This window comes from Folsomia candida, unplaced genomic scaffold (assembly GCF_002217175.1).
Source record: "Folsomia candida strain VU population unplaced genomic scaffold, ASM221717v1 Fcan01_Sc020, whole genome shotgun sequence".
Classification (NCBI taxonomy): domain Eukaryota; kingdom Metazoa; phylum Arthropoda; class Collembola; order Entomobryomorpha; family Isotomidae; genus Folsomia; species Folsomia candida.
In genome coordinates, this window is record NW_019091212.1 from 1,983,174 (window position 1) to 2,010,493 (window position 27,320).

The following is a 27,320-nucleotide window of genomic DNA, read 5'->3' on the forward strand; positions in this document are numbered from 1 at the left end:
AAACTTTGTGTACTATCATCCCATCGAAGCGTGATCTCAAAAATTCAAACATTGTTTTCCATATTTCACATATTTTAGGGTTTTCGTACATATACATATTTTCATACATATTTTGAGTTTTTTTCGTACATGCACATATTTTCCTACATATTCGAGCCTTTTTCTAAAAATAAATATTTGAATACATATTTCGAGGTTTTTTATGTGAAAATATTTTTCTTTATTCAGAAATTAAAGTTTTGTCAAAATTAGATTTTCATGATAATCATGATGTTAAATTAATATGAACTACTAGCAAATCCAGTTTGCCCATTTTGCAAGTCAAAAAATTACCCCTGAAAATCTTCGAATGTAACTAATGTCGCATTATGGGTCATTAGATGAAGATTAAAATGATATATTTAATAATTCGTTGATAAGAGTGTTAAAAAGTTGAAAGGTTTGGACAATTAAATTTAAATACAGTAGAAAATTGCAATAGAAAAATATGTTTTATGTGCATATTTTCGTGTTTTTTAAGCACATATTACATACATATTTTGAGGAATTTAAGTACATACATATCCGCCCTATGGCGATTATTACGTGAAGACCGTTACCCATAAAAAGAAAGACGGTGAGGCCACCAGCGTGCCCCGTGGTTCGACTTCTGGTCGGGAAACGTGGGAAATTTGAAGAGCGAGTCACCTCTCTAACATTGTCGTAGTCGGCACCTCTTCTCTGACTGTCTTACTAATTAATTTGGCATTTTCGTCATAATAATTAGTATTAATTAGTTTTTGACTGGATAATTTTTGTAACTCTCACTAAATACTTCGCCATGTCGTTTAATAAAGGAGGGCAGAAGGTCCAGAAGGTTATGGTCCAACCCATTGTAAGTATATTTTTTTTCATTTATATTTATTTTATGCAGTTTTTTTAATGTACGATTTTCCATGTATAAACGGGTGTTATGCAGGTGACGAAATAATATTGTAATGGTTTTCCTTACAGAACCTGATTTTTCGTTACCTCCAAAACAAGTCTCGTGTCGTGGTCTGGCTCTACGAGAATGTCAGTTTGCGGATGGAGGGAGTCATATGTGGATTCGACGAATATATGAACCTGGTACTTGACGATGCGTATGAAATAAACACCAAATCTGGAGCTCGTAGGAGATGTGGTGCGTAAATAATAATTAATAAAACAAATAAGGGATGTGTTTATCCTGAATGTTTTCATTTTATGAATCGCAGGTCGTCTGCTTCTCAAGGGAGATAACATTACTTTGATACAAAACGCAGAGGGATGAAGAATTTGTCTTGAAGATTTAAAAAAAACAGTTGAAAAATGGTGATTTTATAACATTTTTTGTTGTTGTACTAATGTAAAAAAAAACTAAGATGCTCTGCGCCTTCTCATACTATGTAGTGTTAAATATGCGAGTGTTTCAGTCTGGTACATTCTTTGAAAAGGTTTTTTCTTGTTGCTTATAATAAATATAAAAACTTATGATAATAAACAAGTTTTGTTACACATTTTGGAAACAAATGTTTTATTCTGTTCGTCATTTCATTTCTTCTTCACCAAGTTTTTTTAATGCATTCATATAGACGAGCACCACTTTTGTGTAGTAGTAATGATACCAATAATAACAATATAGTGATAATAGTGTGTAGCTCAAAATGGATTAAAATTCAATGACAAACAAGTCATAGTAATTAATTATGTCGAGTTCTATCGCATCCTTATTAACGCAACCCGTATTTTGCTAATAAATTCACAAACCACCAACTTAATTTTTTTCTTTAGTGATCTTATATAGTCGCAAAAAAATCGAGATAATTATTTTTCGAAAACTGAAATCAGTTATATGTAGTGCAGCACACTCACAGTTGCGACAAGTTAATAAAAAGGAACCTTATAAATTACAAAACATTAAATAATAATTTTATCCTAGAAAAAACATAGCATTAAATATATTAATATTGTACCACTTGAAACAAGATGTGTACATAAAAATTGTTAGTATTTTGCTACCGAGGCGTGATATTATATTAATTAATGTCGTTATGTGTATATTTACATTGAAACTTGTACCGAGAGAACTGATCGGTTTCTCATCATCATTATCATCAATATTCATGGTTTTGATTTTTTGATTAATTGTTGTACATTATTTGAACACACCTACATCATCAACTCATCTTCTTGTGTTGAATTAACCTTTATCATTCTGTGCTGAAATAATTAGTCCTGCACTCGTTCCTAGTTTAATAATATTAGGTAAAGTTAAAGTTTACTAGTTTCAGAAAGTCAAACAATATTTTTGTATGTATTTACTATGTATCCCAAAAACCCATTCCGTTTTTCTTTAACCCTCACATTTCTATTCCACAATTTGTACATCTTGCTCTGACCTTTTGCTTTTCCTCCTCCTTTTACATAAGTTTATAGATATGGCATGTCAGCACTTAATCAACCTTTGTTATAAATTACGTTACAAATTCGGGGCCCACTTGTCAATGCAATGAAATATTTTTACAGATAAAAATACTTTCATAAAATAAATATAGCAGCGAAAAAAATATGACTCAGAAAACGGGTCAAAATTATCATCATACCATAAAAATCCAAACTCAAGAGACTAAAATGACTGAACACGATAGTCAAAATCCATGTACATATATGTATGTATCTCATTCAATATATAATTAATTACTGTACTAAAACGATAAAACGCTGCAATTTTGATACTAAATAAAAACGCTTACAAATCAATAGCGTCATAATTTTCTATTATTTTATAAATAAACCTTTACGCGTACTATAAAAAAGGTTGTAAATAGGAATTCATAATGATTCAAAGGATGAGAAAAGTAAAATACTGGCAATAGTTTCTTAGTTTTCTTTAAACTTTAAAAACTTTGCAAATTATTAAATGCAGAAAATAAGCGAAACAACAAAAAACAAGATTGTCATCATAAATACAGTAGAATGATAAACAATAGTAAGACCCGAACATCACTAACCTAGGATTGATTTTTAAAAATAATTCTAAAATTCTAACTAAAACAAATATGAATTAAAATGCATTGTGTCTCTGCAAATCAATAGTGACATATGTATGACTGCAGCAGATTTTAAATATATTTACTCCGTATGTGTCGATAATAATAACAACAACAGTGATTGATTTCAATTTCTTTGGTTTCGTTATCTCGTTGTAGTTTAGTTTGTGTAGCAGTTCTTTAGTATCCATTCCTTGACTGGTGATTTGTATATATTTTCCTCAGAAGAATAAAAATCTATTATTCCATTCATCATTCAATCTGAATTAATAATACTTGGGCTCGAAGTAATCCACCTATGAATTCTCATTGTCTATACCTGAATCTATTGCCGACAACAGGCCTAAACTGTATGTGTATGATTATATACTCAGTGTTTTTCATATTTTTTTGTACCTTCGACGAGATGTTCATATCTTCCTTTTTTAAACCACTCACTACTATTGTACAACTATGGAGAAAGAGCTTGACGCGAGGGTTGAGGAGGAGCTATGACTCGACTCTGCCTTGGCGTCTTGAACGTTGTGCAGTTTGCATAAGAGTTCGTCATAGTCGACGTGACCAAAGGAGAATCTATTCTTGTTCCAGGGATGATGTTGGGACATTGTCGAGTGCTCAAAAGACCGCTCGTGTCTGCTCCGATGGCAGCAACTCCTCATCTTTAGGAGGACAGAGTCAGAGATTGGCTCATGATCGGGTGGACTATCAGGTACGGATTGTTGCAGGTGCAGCCAGTCTCGGCAGTCCAGGAACCCTGGACAACTGTGGACTCGGTAGAGAAGTCCTTCCCCTTGTCGCTCACAACAGGTCAGTTCACTCCCAGAGAGTAGATTAAACCAGTGATTATCAAAGTTGAGATGACCTGCGGCGTGATTTGAAGGCGACGACGATCTTTGTTCTTTTTCCATGCCGGATTTTTCCGATTGCTCTACACCAGCGCTTTCCTTGCCCAATTCGTCGTCATCACCTATTTACACAATAAAAATAATTAGCACAACAAAACTCTTGTAAGATTGCACAAAAATTGCTGTTCATATATCATCCATCATGCATTGCATGAAAAAAGTGCAGAGAGTAATTTTACCTTAACTTCATTCCTTATCATCATACTCATAATAAGTAGAGATCGTAAGCATGTTAAAAATACAATAACGAAACACTCGAGTATTTAATATACAACTTATATACATACGTGAGAAGTATTTACATACACGGCCATCGGGCCACACACACACACACAGACAACAACATGTACAAGGAATACTAATTCTTCTATAGAATAACCAGAGAATTCACCAGCACCAGAATTAAAGAACGTTAATGATTGTACATCGTATATCTGTAGCATTACGTATTTGGTTATGATGACTATTTATATTATACTGACTATATACCCACATAAATGTATGACTGGTTTTCTAATCGTATCTAAGAAGTTTGTCGATTCGATATGCATGCTTAAAATCCGCCCTGAAGAGTTGTGATATATTAATATTTGTTTGTGACGCGTCGAGGAAATATCCCAAACTCTAAAAACCATTGTCAGCAAATGCTATCTACTAAACCTATCTGCATAAGTTTATCTAATTATTCGATTGCCCACATTCGAATACAAAGTTCAATGATTAGTGTTGAGATACGTGTATCATCGGACCTTTATTGCAGGATGATGATGATGACGACGTCCCAGGTTCAGAATTATTAGGAATGTCTTCAGAAATACTCCATCTCTTTGGACGTCGTAAGTCACCAGCGGTCCATTCCGGAACCATTGAGGAACTGTCTCCTGCGTAGCTCTTCCGTTTCTCATGTGAGGAAAGGTAGTGCGAATACTTTGTGAAGAGTGTGCTTGGACACTTCCGCTTCTCGGGAGACTTTAACATCTCAATTTCAGCTAAACCTGGAGGATGAGAAACAGAAGAAGACGGAGGAGGAGGTGGAACGTCCATGACTTGTGATGAAGAGCAAGACATTCCATCCTCCACAGAAGACCAGTGTCCACTGTCGGATGACCAGAGCTGTCAGAACAGAACATAAAATAAATATTAATTGATAATTATAATTAAAACAATTTAATGGATTATTCAACAGTAACTTACCTGCAACTGACGCCGAGGAGATTTCGAAAACCCACTGCAGGAATCTGAAAACACACCATCGTCATTCAAATTCCCCGATTCGGACATTTCCCACGATCCAGAAGCTTGCAGTTCATTTTCAGATATTTCGGATCCAATGCCACTCGTGCTAACAGAGTCAGATCTAGAGAATTCTCTCTTATAACAAGCGACAGGACTAAGGCCAACAACATTGATCCCTGAAGAAGAGTGAGATGTGTCTCCTCCTCCACTGGAGATGCTAGCAGAAGAGCAGCCGGAGTTTAAGATGGATGACGGCAAACATGAAGGGACAGGTTCAACAGCATTATTTTCTTCGCCACACTGTTCCACGTGATCCTTATTTGTTGAATCAGCAGATCCCTCGACATGAATTTTATGAACTTTGAACTTTTTTCCATAGTCACACCCTCCCCCACACATCTTTGATGAGGATGACGACGACGAAGAGGATGACGATTCACTGATTTGCTGCTCAACTGAAGACCCCTTTCTACATTTAAAACCTTTGGATATTGAAATTGACAGGGATGATGATGATGATGATGATGAGTGATGAGATAAGGACTTTGAAACTGACTCCCAGGCCGCATGCCCGACTTCTTCTTCTTGAATGGACGTCACATTTTGTTCTTTAACGAGTCGAGTCGGTCGTGACAACCCCGCAAAGCTGAGCGTGGTGGGAGGAGGAGGAACTATACCACCAGAATTACCACCACTACCGCTTCGATTTTCCTTTCCTAATGGTTTATCAAACTGGAGTCGAGCCATCGCAGTCGTTGGCGACGAATCCTTTGGACTAGATAATGTTGGTGGATCCGCAAACGGCGAAAATCGGAGATTTAAATTTAATCGTTTCCCTGGTGGTTTCACAGGTATGGGGAGATGAGGTGGCGGTGGACCCAGCACAAAATCTACCGACGACTGAGATGCCGAGGTGAAACTTAGAGGCACAACAGGCGACTGCTTTTTCTCAATTACATTATCTTGCACTAATTGCTTCTCATACTCCAAAAGCTGGCCCAAAAAGTTAAAATTAGGTGAAATGGTGGCCCTTTTCGCTTTCACGTATCTGTACGCATCCTCACAAGTCATTTGCAAATGTCGCATCACGTATGCAATGGCGACAGTTGGAGATCTAGATATTCCAGCGAGACAATGGACTAACACACTTTCATTTGATTCCCGTGCTTTATCTGAAAAGCATAAAAATAAAAAGAATGAAATTAACAACACAAACTCAGTTATAAACCATTATTCGTGTATAAAGAGTAACGGATGTACTCACCAATAAACTGAAATGCTTCGATAAAATAGGGTAGTAACTTTTCATTGTGACTATCATTAACTGGGAGTCTCATGAAATGTCCGTCCGAGACAAATTCTGGTTTTGGACACTTGTTGCTCACGTTCAATTCATACGTAATGTTATGACTCTGTAATGAGGATGATAATTAATTAATTCTCATGAGTTATAGTCGCACAACAAATTAATTGTAAATCTATATCCTTCTAAATAAGTACCTGCAAAAGTTCCTTGTTATGTGCATCTTCCTCTGAGCCAAGGTAAAGGAATGGAAGGATTCGCGTGGGGCCAGAACTGTTGGTGGGTAAGCAAGGCTGTGAGAGAGCGGTGAGACCAGGATATTTCCAGATTTTATTTTCTGTAAACTCTGGATACAGCGATTGAAAAGCGATAAATCCTCCTAAAAAGTGGAAATTAAATTTTAAAATTCGGATTCATACCCATGACAAAAATATATTCCACATAACTCGTAATCATGTCTTACCAGCAAGAAGATGAACTTTTTCGAAAACCAGTATCAGTTTTTTCACCAGCACATACACAAAGCTGTCCGGAGAAACGTCTTCTATGGAGGGTGACCTCTGATCATAAACAACAATGTCGCACGTGTCATCTATATCTATTCGACAGTGGACGAGCAGATCTTTAAGGGATAGCTGCAAATTTCAATCACAAATGTTATTTATGTAATTTCATAAATTGGCTGATACATGAGTTTCAACTCGACTAAATGGTAAGACCTAGCTTAAAATATATCACCTTTTCCTGTTGAAGGCGGCGCTTTATGAGTTTGGAACAGCAAATATTGGCCGCACCAACAATATGATTATCATTATACTCAAGGAAAGATCTACAGTCGATAATTTTCACCTGAAACCAGTGCAAAGTTATGAAGATTAGATTAATTGTTTAAAAACAACTTAATTAATTGTATCTTACTTTGCGAGGCGTTTCCGTCAACGAGCCAGCAAGCTGTCCAGGGCTCAAATTACAAATTCTTGACCGCCTCAAAGCCATCTTTCAAAAATACGGGATCGTAATAAGCAAATAAATCCTTAAACGTCGCCGTTGTTGCTGGATTTAAACCAATCGAAGCGAATAAGCACCCAAACTACGGGAAGATGATACAGCCTTCGACAAAGTCATGCTCGATCTGCAATCTTGTTATGGGCAGAAGAAAATACGTGGTGGCGAGGTGGTGAAAGCTGCTGACATTTTCGACCAGTAGTGGTAGCAGTAGTATTAGTGAGTTGACTGGGGCCAGCTTCTTGCATATTTCTTCTCTTTAATTCTCTCGGCCCAATTTCTATTTCCTTAATCCAGCTCCAGTCCAATCTTCATTCGCATTAAAGGACTACCTAAGCTCTTCATCTCCTGCCTTTCTGCAACATAGGAAGAAGATCCACGTTTAGGTAAATGAAATGTATGAGTCACCAATTTGAATTATCGATGCCAACAAGGTGTCCACGACAGACACGACTGGATGATGATTATGAAAATGTAAAATGAAACGTCTACACGTCCGAGTTATGTCTTAATGTTTAATAAGATGGCTCATACTTGGCTAGACTATTATCTAAAGAGCTTAACAAATAAATGTACTTATTCAATATCATGCTTACCTATATCCACGCTCAAGTCCTTCTTGGAACTACTTCTAAGCCAACACTACCACCACCATGACCAACCTCCCTTTAATACTTTATGTCACCATGAGTCCCTCCTTATCATCAGCCTATCATGGGCACGATCAAGGAACACAATTTGCTTTCACTAATTTTACTGGTCCCCAGATGTGATTTAATTTTGGAACACGTTTAATAAAACTGATGATGACGCTGCCGGTACGTACACGATTGATTTCTCTTTTTCACAATAATAACGAGAATTATATTTCTGTCCTATTTTTTAACTAGAGCTTTCTTCCTATCCATTTCAGCCGTACTTTCCACCAAGATAGAGAATATTTATTGAAGAAGGGACAGCAACAAAAGCCAATTAAAAGCGCCTTCTTGCTTAACAAATACAGATGTTTTAGAGTAAATAAACCACTCCACGAGGACACCTTCTTCTTCGCACACACGATGACTACAATTCATTCCATTTCAAGGGACGGAAGCCTGCAAGTGCATCCCTTGATAAATTATTATCACCACGAGTTTTTTTTATATATTCCGTTGCTTACTTTATGATCTCACTTGGTGTGTAAAGATCACCACCACCAACGGTGGGCACCTACGGTTGGGTCGTTCATAGACGTTGGCGTCATCCTACAAAATAACCAGGCTTCTAACGAGATGAAGGGGTCCGGGGGCACTGAAAATTATCGGAGAGGATGTTTTCGGATCTTTTCATCCCCAGAGTTGGCAAAGGGTCGGGTCTGTCTGAGTATTTGGATGGTTCTGACCTGGGTGGATGACGTCACGACGGGTTCGTCATTTCTAAGAATTCTCATTGGCTCCTAATCTCGAGCGATGACTCATTCCCTGAGTTATCCAAAGTGGTACCCAAGATTATATGGAGGTAACTGTTGACGCTTGCATGATCTGAAAAAGGAAATGAAAAGTATGAAATGAACTGTGTGTATTTGCTTTTGTAAAGACTTTGATCAAATTTTGTAGTGAATGCATTGATTTTTTGTTGAAAACCAAACTTTCATTCAAATTTTCGTGGAATGACGTTATATTAAAAGTAGTGCTTTTATTTTTATGAAGGTTCATTTCATACAAAGTTATGTGGGTTGCATTATTGCACAACAAATTTATATATTAAGCTGAATTTGTATAATACTATATCACAAGTCCTTATTAGACAAGAATTCGAGATCACAAGATTTTTGCAGCATTATTAGTTACATTTACTTTAATATTTCTTAATAACTGCTTCATCCCAGGGACCGTGTCGTTGATACTTAAATTTTTTAGATAGCCAAAATGTCAATGGAAGAACGAGTGTGATGCAGATCATTGTTCCCGTGTAAACCCAGATGAAGATTAAAGAGGTGTACAGGCAGACGGACGCCACCCCCAGAATGACCACGGCCAAATACCAGTACGAATCCCAAATAAAAGAGGAGAAAATTGGGAAGAGAAGGAACAGCTCGACTCCAAGGGTCGTGAGGGCGATCGTATCTGTATTTGTGGGCAGTCGTGACGACAACGTGATGGCTGCAAAGAGTGCCGCACAAACAGACAAGGTTGGCGAGACGAAGAATCCTCTCACTCCAAAATCATTCGTCATCAAGTGAAGAACCAACAGTACCGTGGAAACGGCCTGAACAGTGTCCGAACTCACGGTGGCGGTCAGGGTTCGGAAAATTGGTGCCAGGACGAAAGTGCCGAGCAAATAGTACATCGTCACCTGAAACTTTTCTCTGTTTTCCGTCACAAATGTGTAAATGGTCTGAGTGTATCCGAATTCTTTCAAATTTCTCCATCCTGCATGTCCCACATAAATAGAGAGTCCGATCGAGCTGGAGACATAGCAGTACTTTAGAATCGTGGTCGACTCCACCCGATGCGTTTTCATGAGAAGGTAAATCATTCCGAAGAGGGTGCAGGCAGACGCTTGAAGCGCAATCCTGGTTGACCTCAAGACAACATCGTTTAGAGTACTATTAGAGACAGTAGGCTGGTCATAGAAAGTACAATCGTCGATAAGGTGACCTTTCCTTGAGCTATAATGCCATGTTCATGACACAATAAATGAAATGCATACAATTGACAATTAATAATTTTCATATTCGTCTATACTTTATGAGAACTTACCAATTGTAACAACTAATCTCGTCCAACACAACTGCCTCATTCCTCGCCAACTTTTTTTTCATTCGTAAGTCCATGGTGGTAATTCAGGCTGATTGAATATCTGCAAAAAATAAATCACTTTGAAATTTGACTTTTGACAATTAAATTAATTCTCAGTAAGATTTTTCTGTATATTTACATAAATCTTCACCAGATTTGTGAACTTGTACGTACTACCTAAAAGAGAGCAAAATGGAATAATTTTGCAAACCGGTGGTCACAAATTCACCGTGCAATTCGACCAGTGAAAGTAAAACAGCAACACATGAAATCTACTCTCTTCTCAGGTTTTCTTTTCATATTTGCCAGTCAAGGAGCCGGTGGAGGTTTCTTCTTACGCATGGCCGTTCATACAATCTTGGAAAAATTCACTTTTTCGAAAAAAAATATACAACCTGAAATACGATTCCTCAAGTCGGATCGGAATGAACAGCTTTAATTTGGTTTTTCAAAATTTCTTCAAAATTTGAGAGGAACTTGAAGTGAAGGTGACAGTGGTTGAGCTTTAGTAGGAGAAAGCAGCTGTCAAAGTGGAGGGGATGGTAGTGAATCGTCCTTGTCAACCACCACCACCTAGTCCTGTTGCTGCGAAGTAAGTAGGAAAGATTGTTTTGCTGCTGCCTCGGTCCTCAAAGTTCTCTCATTGCTCTCCTCCTCGCCGACTGGACTGGTTAAAATTAATCACTTTCGCCGTGTTTTGGTGGGGTCGTCGTGTGTCGTGATTTGTGGGGTCAGAGGACGTGTGTCGGAAAGACAGGTGAGTCCGGGTTAAATTTTTACAATCTGCTGCAAATCTGCTCACCATATGTCATCACATAACGTAATCCCGGTTCTGGAAAAGTAGTTAATAACAAATTTGTGGGGTAGGAGGGTCAAGGTCAGGTATGATTTTTGACGGGTACCTGTTTCATCATAGTCAGGGTCAATCGTGCCATTGTGGACTTATGACGAGGGAAAAGTTGACGGAAATAAGTGGCATGTCATGAAAAAGTATTTGATATGATTGATGATGGGAAATTGTGCCATGTGTCAAACAAATTGATTAGCATTACAGTTCAAGTTTATACAATTGAGCGGTTATATTATGATATGATAAGTGTTGGCCTGATTTTCGCACATGGATGTGATTGAACCTTTGTAGAGTAATAATTATTACTTTCTCCAGGGTTTATTTAGGATGGGGAATTGATAGAAGTGGGCAAAATAAATTGATTTCTAAATTGGAAGGTAACATCCTTTCGTGTTCAAATGCAGACAAACAATGCACACCGCTTAGAAAATGCAATTAGTATTTTACCAATATATTTTCATGGCTTCTGAGAATTGGAGATATGAAAATCCTCATGGACTGAGAAAGTTTAGCAGTTGTTTTTAAAATGATTTTTATGTTTACTTACAGGTGAAAAAGCGTGAGTGGTAGGAAAGGAAATCAAACTGAAATAATGAGTGTCTGCTACAAGTGGTATGATTAATAATTTACTATAAAATCACTAACTGATAATATGTACAAATATTGATGGTTACTATCTTATTAATTTCAGTAACCGAATTGGACATTTTGCTCGGGAATGTTCATCCGATGAAGGAGGTGGTGGTGGGGGCCGAATCAATAGTGGAGGTCGTGGACGAAACGGTAATTAGATTTGGGCATAGGGAGATTGTAAGTTTTATATATTGTTTCTTGTCTCATTGATGTGCTTCAAATTATTTCAGACAAATGCTTTAAGTGCAACAGGTACGGTCACTATGCTCGAGATTGTCGCGAAAGTGACCGATGCTACCGATGTGATGGCGTTGGTATGTTATGATAATTAATTTGATTACTAATTATAACTCGAAATCTTATTGATTGACATTAAATTATAATTTAAAAGGACACATTGCCAGAGACTGTAGCAATGAGGCTGGTGGTGAGCGTACGTTAAAATTTTTATTTTTATTTGTTTTTTAATCGTATCATTTTGTATTTGCATATGTATTTGCTGACATTGTTATCTTAGTTGTGTGTTAATTTTGTTAACTACTTATTTCAGCTGCATGCTACACGTGTCGAAAACCTGGTCATATTGCCAGGGAATGTCCACAAGCAAGGAATTCGTCGAATCTGACTTGCTACTCTTGTGGAGAACACGGTCATTTGAGCAAACACTGCAACAAGGATGATCGCAAGGTATGATTTATTGTATAATTATTGTATGTAAAGTGTTATTAGAATTTAAACGGTGTATTTTTATCCATAGTGTTACGCATGTGGTAAGATGGGACATATTAGTTCGGAGTGCTCAGATCCGGATGGAGATGGAAAGAAATGCTACATTTGCCAGGCATCTGACCACATCTCTAGAAACTGTCCATCCAACGAGGGTGCATCAGCAACTCTTTGCTATCGGTAAGTTTCGAGCCAATATTTTCAATGGTACATATTAAGTTTATAAATCTGGCCTATCTTAAATTGTATTATTCCTCTTTTTTAGTTGTAATGAGCCTGGACATTACCTGAAGGAATGCAAAGCCATTCTTGCCGAATGAGTGGGATGGGCTCACCTCCTTCTCTGTCAATGCTATCTAGACATACTACTACATAATCTACATTTTGTAATTAAAGAATTTATAACCTATCCAACTCGGGAATTTTCGTACCACGATAAGGATCAACAAATTTATTACTATGTCTATTTATTAATATACCACCAACACAATATTATTATGAATATTATATATCTGACTATAAGAAGATTAAATTATCTACCAGTGGGGTGACGGGAATTGGAATGTTAGTAGTTTAGTTTAGTCAACTTTTAAAATCAAAGAGGTTTTATTGGTTGAATATTTTTTAGGGAGCCGTGTGCTTAGGAAGATGTATCTGAAATCATCCAAGTAATATAAAAACCTGATATTAACAATTGAGCAATATTTACGGTCTGTGTATTTTCTCCGTGTACCTACTACAAGAACTTCAAAGAACTTCGATACAAAAAAACTTGTAAAAATAGTTACATTTTACAAATAGATTTACATTTGTATTGTTCTCTATATAACAATTAATGGATGGAAGTTGTGCCTTATACTATATGGGCAAAAAACTAATTTGGTCCGGTTTAGTATCAAGTATCAACCTGTACATGTATTTCCTACGGCTGAAACTGAAAGCTTTCTGTTGAAAGTTTTTTAACCTTGTGTTTCGTATCGTAATAATTTTATCATTTTACTTTTCATTCATTAACTAAAAATACTTCGATCCATGTATGCCTCGTTGTATCCAATTGTATTCCTGAATGCCAAAAGTGTACATAAAATATGGATACCTACATAAATATGCACTGATGATTTAATACTGGTATAACTTCCTCCACCAGAACTGATTCTCTTAATTCTAGTTGAATACTTAGTACCTCCTATAACTTACAATAATATATATGTACATAAACTATAGGCCGGAAAAATATTTATATCTTATTTATGGTTGGTACATAAACTAATATTGTGAATTAATCAAATGTATAACCGTAAAAATTTTATCCATGTGTATACTTATTTAAGGAATACTTGTTTTGTTATTTTAGCATTTACATACACTTTTATTAATGTGGGTTATCTCTAAAAGTGCATCATCTATGCATCCCATGTCTGTCCCAGTTAGAAAGAAAAACATGTTAAATTTTAAATGTTGAGTTTTTTTGAAAGAAAATTTGTATTTCAATTCAACTTGTTGTTAATGTTGGTGGTAGTATGTTGTTGCTTTATTGGAATAACGTCCGTAATGTTTTTGTTAAATATTTAATTTGCATTGCGAATTGCTTATTAGTCCTTGAGTTGTTAAAATATCCATGTCTAGAGTGGTAAAAAAATTGAATTAATGCCTCAACAATACCTGAGTGCAAATAAAGTTTTTTATCTGAAATGTGCACGTATCTGACTCACTGTCTTTTGCATATTGCGGAAAAGTCTAAAAAAAAAATAAAAAGGATTTGCAACTTTTTACTTTCTCCAACCACATCATCTGGTTAAGTTGAACCCTAAATTTAGATTTATTATTGCACAACATTTTTCTTAATTTATCACTCCGTCACGCACTAGGCCGTCCATCCATCCATCCGTCTTACAACAATACCTAATTAGGGCCGTTTAGCATCGCGTTTCACATTGGAAGGCGTGCACTAAAAATAACACGCTTTTAAAATCATGTCTATTTCATGATTGCATGATGTCCAATTATCATTTTTCACCAGCCCCTTTTTCATACCTTAAAAGCATGCTGGTTGCATGTTTTTCTTCCTCTCATCTTGGTGTGATCTCATCCTCGAAACATGTTCCGGAAAGCTTTTTCTAAATTAGTTTTCCATTTTGTTTCCACCCGGTCAGCAGATAAGGATCCATAATTCTCTCCGTTCCAAGTATGTCGAGCTGCACACACGCACACATGCACGCAAGGGGCTCCAGTTTTTATTGGCATGTTAACATTTTTAGCCCATAAAGCGAAGAGTGTTGTGCTGTGTGGGTGGGTGTAGTTCTCTGGAGAAACTACATTCGACTTCACATTAGTCAAAGTGGGCAGTTCGGGAGGAGAAAGGCTTAAAGTTTGAAGAGAAAGCAGCCACACTCGGTGGGTTTGTGAATGCATTTATCCTGCTCCCATTGGGAATTTGGTTGCTCGTCTCTCGAGGAATAAGAAGGATGAGAGAGCGTCCTTTTAAGAGAAAGAGTAATGATTTCACCAAGAATAGAAATGTAGCATTGTTACAACTGCTAAATACTGCGTTATAACTTACCTAGCTGGTGATCGTCTACTATATATTTTTTATGTTTCCTTTCTTTACGAAGGGAACCCATAGTTTATGGGAACGGCGATATGTCTGTCTATCCGTCCGTTTGCATGTACATAAGTTTCAACTTTTATTTTTAGGAATAGATAAATATGTAAGATTGGGTTCATTTATCCGCCTGTAGGTCCACCCCTTAAATGAAGTGTACAGTGACGCAATTGGTGATCACAGGTGGCACAGAACCAATTCACCTGTAACTCTTAAAGTTGGGAATGAATTTTACTGCATTTGGCACAATTGCATATAACCCACCAGTTCTTGATCCCGAGGATTTCCACTACGCCACCGTATTACAAACTAATTTATTTATTTATTGTATTTCAATGAGGCACCCCATTACTGGGACCTTACACCTCAAGGCAAAAACTTGTCATACAATGCATACAACATACATATAAAAAATAATACGGTACATACAAATAAGTATTTAAGCATAATTTAAGCCATTTCATAGTTATCAATAATTTCAAATACTTTGATTATTCTATCAATGCGTTGTACATTTAAAAGCATTAATGCAATATTGTTATCTTGTATCTCTTCTAACGTGTATATGCATTAGTATGACCCTTTGGGTGCAATAAATTGTTTGTGAATCTGACCTCTTCGATTAACCTGTGGGGTGTGTTGGTTGAAGGTAAAGAGCAAAAGTATGTGATTTCCTTCACAAAATTACGAGCTATCCTGAGGGCAGGGTCAGATATCAAATTTCGTCTTTGTTCCACAGTGAAATTTGCCCCTTAACAATTTCATACAACTTTCACCCCTTTGTTATTTCTGTTTGACACGATTTATGTATTTTCTGCTGGTCTACTCAAATTCCCACTGTGAGACAAACCCTCTCGAAAAACAGTAAGTTTTTTGCTACACCACGACCATGAATACAACAACGTAAAAACGAGTAGCTTGAGAATTGAATGAGCTTGGCTTTCTTTCTTTCGTTTTTGTCTCTCCTCCTCCAGGCAAGGCTGCCAAGCCAATTTGTACTCCACTCCACTTATGGCGACCTTAACCTTTACATTTCCTCGATTTTTTTTCTACATGAATTGGCAGCTCGGAGAGTATAGCGACGGATACAATTTATTTGTCCGCTGAACTAAATATACATGAATGCATATAGCGACTCACTTGCGTCAGAAATTGTCAATTTTCTCCGCAAGAGAAAGAGACCCTAATCCATGCAGAGAAAGGTAAGCTGTCTCATTTTAGCTCCTACTCTGATGAATATGCATATTTTCTCAAAATTTCCATCAAATCGGGCAAGACGGTGAGGAGATGTCCTTTCACCAGTGAAATTAATTGTGCTGGAAAATCAATACTTGAAGACAAAACAGAAAAGTGAAGGGAAAGGGATGATGATGATGATGATTGAGTTGTTGTTGCTGCTGCTCACGAATGAACTGACTCTTCTGTCTGCTTTCACCCTGAGAGAAAGCAGATCCACACACATCACTGTCGGAAAGGTTGGAATGATTTTGGAAGTGAATTTACAACAAAGTACTGATTTACAGCAGGAGCAGCAACAGCAGTCGGCAACCAGCAGCAGAGGTTGGAGTCTTAATTGGATTAGAGAGAGCACAGAACAGAGGAAAAGTAATGACGAGAGAGAGAGAGCGAGATGACGGCGAAGATTATTACATGAATCTAATAGTTATAGAATGATGCTTATGCTTCACCAGAGAAAGTGTGGAATGCAATTTGATCGTCATATTATGGAATCCTTGCCATTGCCATCGTCTACATGGGACAGGATCCATTATTTCAGCTCTGACTGCTGCTGGTGGAAGTCACATCATCACGATCGGTATGATTTGTAACAGAGTGAATTTATCACCTTGTCTCCTCCAAGCCTAAATTTATTGGAGATGGCACGTACACTGGGAGGATGGGAGACAAATTATTATTGTCAGATGTGTCCGATATGAAAACAGTCCTTGATAATCCAATAATAGAATCGCATAGTGGTTGGAGAAAGTATGACGAGATTGGATTTGGCAGCATGACCACCACCACCACATTCACCGCAATGCTAGAGATGGACAAATTTTTCGTATGCATTAATAAATTCAGTTCCTTTTGCATTGATGACCTCATCGCGAACAAAAGCAAATGTCTACGCTTCCTTTGCATACTTTGATACGATCTACAACTCGGCATCCCACTCTTTATTCCTTAAATGTCACGAACTCCTAGTTGCGTATACACAAATATGTGTGCACATACCCACTAAATACGTAGGCGAAAGTGAATTCGATTCAGCAAAAACTACTAAATCCACACACACACACACAATAATAATAATAATCTGCCAAGGGAACGTTGCACGTTTTCCTGTTTTGATTTCCTTTCTCGTTTGTTCGCGATTTGTTGTATGTAGAGAGAGAGACTTGCTGTGGAGGTCTGTGTGTGGATATGGGGATGACGTGAGGTGACGCCAAATACATAAAATACACTACATGTCGACATACAATTCACCGCCACGACCATCATTTTCTTTGTTGGCGTAATTGTGTGGAATCAGCTCTTTTTCTAGTCTGCTTTTCTCTCCAATCTCATCTTCCTCCCTCCATCGCTGTACATATATCGGAGGTGAAATAACCGTTCGTAGTGTATGACATGATGTTAGACCTTCCTTTCCTCTCTCTGCTTATGAAACATGTCCACATTAGCAATTCTTATTGCAAATTTGGCGAAATCAAATTCCAATATATATAATTTCGATTGCGGAGCGACTACAAATTTGCGGTCTTGCTCGCCCATGGGAAATGTCGTGGAGAGGCAGGAGTCGCATTATTAGTTTGCATTTCCTCCCGGTGAGAGAATGTTGGCGGAGCATGAAAAGGGTTGGATAAACTGAATCTCTGTGAGTAAAAGCTGCCTGCATGGCAATAATGGGAGAAAGTCACCTGAAGGAGTCATACTGTGCAATTGAAGGGTTTTATGAGCATTGAGTCTCCTGGCTGGTGTAGTCATAGTAATCGTGGAATGTCTGTGCGTATCGAGCTAATAGAGTTGGTAATGACGACCAGCCAGGTTGGAAAAAGTGGTGGTTGTGCCACTACTAGGACGACGACCACCACTTCTTCTTGGAGCAATGGAAAGGAAGCGATTTGAAAGGAGTCCAGAGGGAGAGAGGGCCCATCCTCATCACATTATTGCCGACGAGTCTACATCTTCTCCCACCACGACTACACACACACATCCTCCGACGACTAGTTGTTGGAGGAGGATTGTGTATTCTTCTTCTTCTTCTCCTCTCCTCCTGCTGGATGGATGGATGGAATCGATAAACTTGGCGTAGTGAGGAGAAAACTTTCTCCCTGCTGCCACGAGAGAAAGTTGACTGGCTGCTGCTGCTGCTGCTGAGAGAAGAAGAACCCAGACCACCGAATTGTCCATCCATCCCGCCCGCATGTAAGTACGAACGAACGTTACGTTCGTTACAACACACATATAAAATACTTAACGTTGCCTCATGTATAACATGGCTCCCTCATTTCGGAGGAGGATTTTGAACACGAGCAAGCATTGAAGAGGAGACCAAAAGTTCTCTCTCGATGTGCAGCCAGTCTCCGTTTTTCGAGCGACGAGCACGCTTCTCAGTCGCTCCGTGGTCTACAATCAGCCAGGCGACGAACCAATCACTCGGCTTTCTTTCTCTTAATACAGTACACACGACTTCTTCTTCCTCTCATTAGATTTGTACCAGAGGCAACAAAAAGGGAGGAAATTGTCTCACTTTTCTCATTCGCTTTCTTCCTCTCTCGCTTAGTTCTTCTACACATTTAAGCCATCCCCTCCACACGTCCGTATATGTTCCAGTCGTCCCCGCATCCTTACTCTGGCAGAGACAAGCATGTTTTAAGATCAAAAACAGAATGACAGTCTTACGAGCTGAGTACCCCTGTGACCTGAATATTGACAGGTGTTTCTGTACTTGGGAGGGCACATGGATCGCACCATTACTCGGAAATTGATGGTCAGAAGACTTTGACCTTTTTTAGTTCTGGTTGGAATTGCAACCAAAATAGGAGAAGTTTTCCGTCCCATTAATCAAGTAAGGAAAGAAGAGGGTTGCTGCTCTGGTGGCTAAACTGTAGAGGAAAGTATACACTCCGTGCTGTGATCATTATCATCATTTGTTGAAGGAAAGTGAGCCGTGTTTCCGTTCTCGACTTTTACTTGGAAGTTTTCCTCTCTCTCTCTCTAATTCATGAACGCCGAAGACACTGATTTTGTAAAAACTATTCATTCCTCCTTTCTGATTAGAGATTCAAGCAGCAAATCGACTCCTCCTCTCGACGTTCAATTATTTCGTCAAGGAAGAAAGTTGTCTTAATTTCTGTCACCCAGCTATTGTTCGTCGTAAGATAAGTTTTTTAATTGATCGTCACAATCCTCTCAAGAACCAATAATAAAGTCGTCGTCATCGGCATCAGCTCCTCATTTCGGCTCCTTGCCCACAAGGCATAAATAAAGTCGGAATCTCGGCGGCCGTCAATCTTCATCCGAAAAGTGGAATATCCAGGCGGCGAGCAGAGTGAAAGTTTTTAAGAAGAAAATGAGACTCCTTCTTCCTCCGACTCCTTTGACGGGAGAGGAGTCATAATGAGATTCATTGGAAAATTGTGAGTCGCATACAAATCAGTGGGGAAGCCGAGAAAAGGAATTAATGACCGAGAAGAAGAACCATCCCAGCCAAAAAACCAGTGAATATTATCCAGCAGGGCTTCCTCCTCCACTTTCTCTCCCACTTTCTCCCCGAACAACAACAGAAGCAGCATCAGTTAGTTGAGTGACACCTGCTTATACACGTCACCGTTCTTGTCCCCGTCGTTGTCGTCGTCTTGTTCTTCTGCTCGTAGTGGTTGGAACGACACTTACTTCTTCGCAGTATGGATGCCATGTCAGAAACAACGAGTTTGAGCAGCGGTGACGTGAGGTAAGTTTGAGAGGTTGACTCTTGATGACAATAATGTTTGCCGTTGAGCTCTCTTTCTTTATCATCATCAACCATTGTTTGTGTCCCTTTCTCTCTGGACAAGAAATGGGTAAACAAAGCAGCACAAAAGATTTATTGACTTGTGGAGTTTCCTCTGTTTGATTTGATCCAATTCTTTCTCCTTTTCCGAGTAAAATGTTTATTGACCCGTGAAAGGACTTTCGAGTGAAAATAGGATAAAAAAGAGAAGCTTGCATTTTTGCTTAGCTTCTTATTTTCATAATAATCTCCTTTTCCACAAAGGTTTTTCATCATCCTCTCTTCTTATTCAGACATGTGACAGAGTCGTGGTTTTTCTTGTAGGTATTAACTTCTGCCTGCTATACCTAAATTTTTATTGTGTTTTTTTTGATAGGATGGAAGGGGACAACTCGGCGCTTATGGATGAATTTGGTGCGCATCCGTCCACCTACAGACCCTTTTTGGAAGAGCTCTGCGAAAAGACCAAGTTCAGCAAGAGTGAGATCCGATTTCTCTACAGGGGATTCAAGCAGGTCAATACTTAATTCTGCTCTCCTTTTCCCATTTGTATGCACATGTTCATATATTCCTATCGTCTCAAATTGCACGCATACATTTCCCCCACTGCTTTTTCACAACATCCATCAAATACTTAGGAAGGAGGCGACATGAGCTCACCACTTTTTTAGGTGTAATCCTCTCCATATAAATAGATACCTACGCATCATACTTTTGTATTGTTGAGGCAGGAGTGAAAGTGAAAGTCTGCATCAATCATCCCAAAACTGACTTCCTTTCCACACTTGTTCGCCCTGTATCAACCGAATGAATGAATGAATACACATTGTCAGTCTCACTCTGACTTACGCTCTCTGTTTGCAGGAGTACACGTAGTAAATAAGTACGGAGTAAATGGGAAGAGTGCATTCGTTGTCCAATGAATAACTTTGCCAAAGTCTGAAGGGAGAATAGCAAACACAGGTGTTTTAATTACTCAAAATGAATTAGACTGACAGGTACAAACAGAGTGGTGTGTATCCTTTGAAGTGGAATCCACTTCAAAGGAAATAAATATAGCAACTTTGGGCGACATATTTAGCCTCAAAGTTAGCCGATTGATTCATTCATTGCCGTTTCTGTGGTGGGATTTAATTCCCATTGAAGACAAATCCCTTACTCTTTGATATTAATAATAGCACCGAAACAAATTGACATTGAGGTGTGAGGCTCGAAATGCGTATAATATTTGTACAACTGAGGACGGAATCGTAAATACATCGTGTCTCTCTCCCTTTTATTGAATATACGAGAATTTTGCTCTCAATGCCTCCACACACGGGACGGTATGCATTCAGTGAAGAGCAGATATTGGCAAGGCACTTGGTTTAGTTTCGAATTTATTTGCAAATACTGGAGCAAAGTCAAACACGATTACGTATTTACTTGCTGCATGAAGGAGTAGTTGTAGTTTAGTGAACCATATACACTAAATTTACCCATGAGATAAGTAAGAGTCGAGGAGTGTGTACAGTGTTCGGAACGTGTGGTTGGGTTCTCATTTAGTTGGTTAGTTAGCTACTTGTGCAGACATTAGAAGAAGAAGTTACTGAGAAGCGTCTCCCTCCTGCATGGATGGATGGTTTACTTTCCAAACTCAATCCCAACAAATTTTCCGACGATACACCAACCACACGACGACCCATTAAGATGACGGCTGATGGGATGAGAAATGTGTTGAAGCTTAATGAATGTTTTTGTTATCATTGTGCCTGATTCTTCCATTAGTTAAATACGCCTTTTAGACAAAAGTGATTGAAATGTGGCTTGAATTATTTTGCAGGAATGTCCAGGCGGAATCGTCCAAGAGGATACATTCAAAGAGATATATGCTAAATTCTTTCCGTATGGAAGTAAGTAATAATTTTATAACAATGTTTTCGCCACTTTTACACGATTATAAGTCTGGTAATCGCCCATCATACATATTTATACCAACACCACCACCACCACCACCACGGAATCTCAGCCTATGTACAAAGCTCCCACATTTAAGAACAAGAAGAACGGATATGAACAACATTTTGCTCGACTGTGTGTTCCCATTAAATGTTGCCCATCTGGCCTTGAAGCATTCCTTCCGAGCCATCCCTCATCCCATAAAATTTCAAGTACTAAACGCTCCCTGGGGATATACCGTCCCAAAAAGTTTTCTCGTCTTAAACATGTAAAATACCAACAGCGTGGTCGTCGTATCGTCGTCATCGTGGTCGTCGTTTACAATCTTCCAAATTCCCCTCGCTCGCCCCCCTCGTTTTTTTTCGCGAGAGTGTTAAGGCCTCGATTTTCCTTTTACGACACACATTATCCCGCTCCGTTTATGATCATCATTCTCCTCTCCAGATTTTTTAAGCTGGTCCATGTGTTCGTATACCGTTTTGCATACACGTGAGACGCGCGCGATGATCATCATGATTATACGTGTAATATATTCCTCTCCATTTAATCTGCCCTGCTTTCTCTCTCCTGTAAAGTGTTTACTGCGACCCGGATGGATGGAGGAATGTGTATGCATATGTATTCCATCAGTGCTACTTTATTATGATTGTTCGCATAAACATGATACACATTTCCCGATAACGAATCAAGCCCTCCCATTTTTTCCCATAAAACTAAAAGGTGTTTGCTTTCTTTTTCCTCTAAAATTGCAGATTCATCCATGTATGCTCACTTAGTCTTCAAAGCTTTTGATATTACTAGTGTCGGCGCAATCACGTTCAAGGTGAGTGATTTACATACATACGTACGTACGTAATACAAATAGATACTCGTTTAAAGTTAAAATTAGTCCGGGTTGAAATCCCATTCCCACAAATGAAATGAATCCCCAATAAGTTTATGCAGGGAAGGAGAGACAAGTGTCATTTTGAGTATGGCTAATAAATTCATGTGCTCAGCAGGACAATTTTCTGCCCATATAAGATTTAGTTTTGCACGCTCGAAAGCCAGCACCACTCGCTCGTTCTCTAGCAGATCCTCCGGGCTGAACGGTTAGAATGTGAGAGCTCGTATTAATGAGATCCTAATGAATTTGTGCGAGGCTGAGGATTATGACGTTATTCAAAAAGTTATAAGTTTGCTGGAGGAGTTAACGAGCTATGAATATGCATCAGAGTGGAAGATGATGTGTCGACGAGTGGTTGTGCGCGGTGTTTCTGTATCATTATTAAATATTATCATTATTATTGCTCGTTCTGGTTTTGCAGGACATGATCCTCACGTTGTCAACCCTGCTGCGGGGTTCGAGTCGGGAAAAGTTGAGATGGATATTTTCTCGGCTTTATGATTTAAATGGGAATGGATTCATAACGAAACGAGAGCTTTTCGACATTGTGTCCGCTGTGCATGATCTCGTCGGAGTTTCCAAACAAGTAAAATATTTTCTCATCTTTCTTTCTCTCTCTCCATCCCAACGGTGGTATTAGTTTTTTGGGACATATTTCCATCCCCGGCATGACGATGAGTTTGGTCATGTTGCAAACTTTCCTTTCCCATTTCCACCCATAAGCCGAGTTGAATCGCAATTTGTAATCAATTCCTTATTCCATCACCATCATCGCAGTCATTCTTCTTGTTCTGAGTCAAAATTGAATGGCGTGTGATGCTGTGATGAATTCTGGGCTGTCGTGCAGTCTCGTTGTAATAATTGAATGAGAATGCCCTTTCCGTGTTTGCCACTACTTTTCTGTGCCCTCCTAGCTTCCTACCTTCACCAACACCACCACCACCAACCACTTTCTCCTCTCCTTTTAGTTCCTACATCCCTTTCTCCATCATGACTACGAGGAGGATGATGATGGTGATGATGATCATCATCCTCTTCAACCTCCTCCCTATTCATAACAACTCATTGATCCATCGTCACTCACGTAGACTTTCTCCAGGATTCTCCCACCACTTGCTTACTCCACCACTTTCTCCCTTTCACCCATCCATCCCGAAGAGAAAAGCTTTATGAGTTTTGATTAATTTTTAATGTGCCGAGTCAATAAGTAACGTGTCATAAATTTGCAGCAAGCTCAAGCGGAAGATCGCAAGACGAGAGACCATGTGGATAAAATATTCTCCAAATTCGATGTCAATCGGGATGGAATTGTGACAATCGAGGAGTTTCTTGAATCCTGCTTAAAAGTGAGACGAATTCAGCTCTGTTTAGTATTATCTTTGGATCATCTTTTAAACTCGGTTTTATCTCCCTTGTGTGAGAGCGTATGTACATAAGTACAATCCGCCCATCCAAATGCATATACCTACTCACACCTACCCACCAACGACCACGTCCTCCCGTCTCACAATCCTTTCAAAGCCTTCGGAATACTTGCCCAAATCCACTTTTCAATCCATGGCAAACAACTTACTCTGTGTGTGGATGAGATACATTCACTTCATGTCTTATCGTGTCGATAAGATTATCTTCCTTTGAAAGTGAGACCAAATTCGAAGCTTTCGTCGGCTCAAGAAATTTTAATTAAAAATCATAATAATCGTTCGCCCAGTAACCAACTGGTGTTATGTATCTATCTCCCCACAAGTTGGTTGGTTGCTCTACAATGTTTGTTAATAAAAGCATGCAATTCTTTTTAACGTTACGGTATCTCCCGATTTCGCTAATCAAAGTTTTTTGTATTTTCTCTCTTGCAGGACGAACTGATCATGAAATCTTTGCAAGTTTTTAGTACGACGCTATGAACTTAGGTTCATCTTTGTATAAGATCGCACTACTCCACAACACACCACATACTCGACTACTACTACTTTTGTATTCAGACTTAAAATAAACACATAGACGAAGAGATGAAGAAAAAGACGACGAAGAAGGAGATGAGATGAGCATGAGCAAATCTTGGTTTATGGGATGATGTTGTGCTCATCGAGAAGAAGAAGACGGTGATATTTCGCAAGCTTACTTGAACTAGGATACAAATGTTTAAAAAAATCTTATAGACGATCAAGAACCAGACACGATACATGATACCATAATTATTATTGCTATACTGTAGTAGAAAATGTTTACGATAAAAAAATGCGTTACTGAAATCCACACATTTAACACAGGGGAAGAAAAAATGTGGAGCCGGTGTTTAATCAATCCGTCAGTTTTAACTACCAAAATCGTATTATTACAAAATCACAGAAATGATATGAACGACTGTCCTATTAAAAAAATGGGGGGAGGAAGAAGAAGAAACCAAGTTTTTAGGTGAGATATTTCCACCCATTCTGATTATCTGTGAGAATAATATATACAAATTATTGGGATGTTCGGTGATTTTAATTATAAGAGAACGAGACAAATCATATTTAACGAAATTTATGTAAACGAAATCATAAACTGATCCAGACTCGATCGTGTTTATTATTATTTAGTTGAATTTTTATTATTCTAAATACTTAGTGAGTAATTCTTATGTGCTGTTCCTATTTATCATGCAGTATCAGCAGCAAGCAACGATATGAAACAATTCCATACATAGATCCGCAATCTACACAAGTAGTTTATTTATTATTATTGATATTGTTGTACGAGTTGTGCATATGTATTTCTAGTCCTTTTATTATTAATATCTAAATCCGTTCAGAAACAATCAACTTGAAATTTTTGACGCCAATCGAATCCATGTATTTACCTAATAGTGTATGATTGATTGATTGATTGCGTAATAATCACCAAATGAAATATTTCCGATTCATTCTCATCGTCCCTGTTCATTGCAACTATAAGTATTTACCTGGAGCAGGTGCTATGTAAAGTGTAGCTTGAATCTAGCATGTAGTAGCCTATAGTATTATACAGTACCTGCCGTTGTTGTTCATCATAAGAGATACAAACGTAGATCTTGCTGCAATAGTACTAGTTTTGTTCCATTTTACCAGTAAAGAGTTTATGACACTGTTTGACGCTCTTGAATTTCTTTATTTCATACGCTGCATGAAAATGAGAAAACTTTGGAGACGAACCGAAAACCATGTTATGATCTGCTACAAGAGGGAAAAGAGGCGACTTTATTATCTTTCGTACATTTTAAACCCATTCCATTTCTCAACTCGTGACACATATTTGGAAGAAAATTCAAATTTGTTGAATATTTCTCCTCGGTGGTGGTGAACTTGTAAAGTCAATGCGTGGAACTGTCACCACTTAAGTGGTTTCCCCCACCAGGAAAATTGGTACTTCATGCATGTAGAATATATGTATGACTGTGTAGAGGATTGGCTTAAACTCGTTGAGTCGTACTCGTCGTAAAATTGTTACTTGGTGTCTCATTTCGTGTAAAATATGTAGGACAAGACAACTATTGTTTCGAAAAAAAGTGTCCTCCACTTTGGCCCTGAGTTTTTTACAAGATTTACGCAATCCGTTGGACTTGTGTGTGTTCGTCGTCTCTTGGCCAACTTCCAATCATAATGTTCTTGCCCATAAAGCATGAAAAATGGTCTCCCTCATATACTCACGTTACGAAAAGCCACTACTTAATTCGAACCTACTCACTCACTCATTCATTCACTCACTTACTTAGTACTTACTACGATAGTTTGGAAATTAATAAATAAAAATACCAATAATAATACTGCCGAGATGGGAAATTGTAGCAACATTGCGGAGAAAGTGAAGGCAATAATGATTGATAGGGTGAGATAGCGAAGGGGGAGGAAACCTAAATTTCGAAAAAAAACACGAATCAATAGCTATTTGCAGTGAATCCTGGTCAGTCCTAAATACCTATTTCATGGGAGGTTGGACATGTATAAGAAACGAATTTGATTACTAGAGGAGGAGTCATTGTTACTTTTTTCCATCTCTAACCGAAAGGAATGGACACAATAAGGTGGATTAGAGAAACGTAAGAAAAGGGAGGAAAAAACTTATCTGTTTCCTCCCAGTGTTTTTTGCTTGCTGACCAAAGGAGAATGGAGAAAGTGTTCGTAGGAGAGAAAGCGGTGGTGGTGGGTTGGGTGCCCTTGTTGCCCTTATAACCATTTCCTAGTGGTAATCATGTCACAAGCAATTCGGTGGGTCAATTAATCAGACAGACTCATCTGGAAAAATCGTTTTATTGCTCCATATATTTCTCTTTCTTTCCCTGCACATTAACAACCTGATGGCAACATGATGGTTTTGTGTTTATATACAAATTTACAACTTGGCCCATGGGGTTCCTCACCTACTTATTATTCCATAACCATCATCATAACATGT

The 27,320-nt window shown here is 38.3% G+C and overlaps 5 protein-coding genes across 7 annotated transcripts; 3 read left to right on the forward strand and 2 right to left on the reverse strand.

Moving 5' to 3' along the window:
* Window positions 1–673: 673 nt before the first annotated feature.
* On the forward strand, window positions 674–1,522 carry LOC110857962 (probable small nuclear ribonucleoprotein E). The gene is made up of 3 exons (XM_022106572.2): window positions 674–874; window positions 994–1,162; window positions 1,236–1,522. Exons 1-3 carry the CDS (start codon window positions 821–823, stop codon window positions 1,289–1,291), a joined length of 279 nt encoding a protein of 92 aa, XP_021962264.1. The 5' UTR covers window positions 674–820; the 3' UTR covers window positions 1,292–1,522.
* LOC110857960 lies at window positions 1,518–8,650 on the reverse strand. The gene is made up of 9 exons (XM_035858610.1): window positions 8,096–8,650; window positions 7,413–7,855; window positions 7,233–7,343; window positions 6,958–7,129; window positions 6,692–6,873; window positions 6,456–6,603; window positions 5,150–6,363; window positions 4,705–5,068; window positions 1,518–4,017 (listed from the first exon to the last, which is right to left on the reverse strand). Exons 2-9 carry the CDS (start codon window positions 7,488–7,490, stop codon window positions 3,491–3,493), a joined length of 2,796 nt encoding a protein of 931 aa, XP_035714503.1. The 5' UTR covers window positions 7,491–7,855; window positions 8,096–8,650; the 3' UTR covers window positions 1,518–3,490.
* Window positions 8,651–9,148: 498 nt separating this feature from the next.
* LOC110858046 (phosphatidylinositol N-acetylglucosaminyltransferase subunit C) lies at window positions 9,149–10,595 on the reverse strand. Of its 2 annotated transcripts, none has more exons than XM_035858611.1 (3): window positions 10,457–10,595; window positions 10,241–10,340; window positions 9,149–10,149 (listed from the first exon to the last, which is right to left on the reverse strand). In XM_035858611.1, exons 2-3 carry the CDS (start codon window positions 10,312–10,314, stop codon window positions 9,336–9,338), a joined length of 888 nt encoding a protein of 295 aa, XP_035714504.1. In that variant the 5' UTR covers window positions 10,315–10,340; window positions 10,457–10,595; the 3' UTR covers window positions 9,149–9,335. The 2 variants fall into 2 exon arrangements, with proteins under 2 accessions (XP_035714504.1, XP_021962382.1); XM_022106690.2 differs by having other exon boundaries at window positions 10,419–10,575.
* Window positions 10,596–10,828: 233 nt separating this feature from the next.
* LOC110858139 (cellular nucleic acid-binding protein) lies at window positions 10,829–14,184 on the forward strand. 2 transcript variants are annotated; one of them, XM_022106811.2, is made up of 8 exons: window positions 10,829–11,036; window positions 11,679–11,741; window positions 11,821–11,912; window positions 11,993–12,076; window positions 12,154–12,195; window positions 12,313–12,449; window positions 12,520–12,668; window positions 12,754–14,184. In XM_022106811.2, exons 2-8 carry the CDS (start codon window positions 11,722–11,724, stop codon window positions 12,806–12,808), a joined length of 579 nt encoding a protein of 192 aa, XP_021962503.1. In that variant the 5' UTR covers window positions 10,829–11,036; window positions 11,679–11,721; the 3' UTR covers window positions 12,809–14,184. The 2 variants fall into 2 exon arrangements, with proteins under 2 accessions (XP_021962503.1, XP_021962504.1); XM_022106812.2 differs by having other exon boundaries at window positions 12,154–12,189.
* A 4,473-nt stretch (window positions 14,185–18,657) lies between these two features.
* On the forward strand, window positions 18,658–26,017 carry LOC110857998 (Kv channel-interacting protein 1). Its single transcript, XM_022106619.2, has 7 exons — window positions 18,658–20,044; window positions 20,460–20,598; window positions 21,906–21,975; window positions 22,774–22,844; window positions 23,329–23,493; window positions 24,137–24,253; window positions 24,764–26,017. Exons 1-7 carry the CDS (start codon window positions 19,998–20,000, stop codon window positions 24,809–24,811), a joined length of 657 nt encoding a protein of 218 aa, XP_021962311.1. The 5' UTR covers window positions 18,658–19,997; the 3' UTR covers window positions 24,812–26,017.
* Window positions 26,018–27,320: the final 1,303 nt, after the last annotated feature.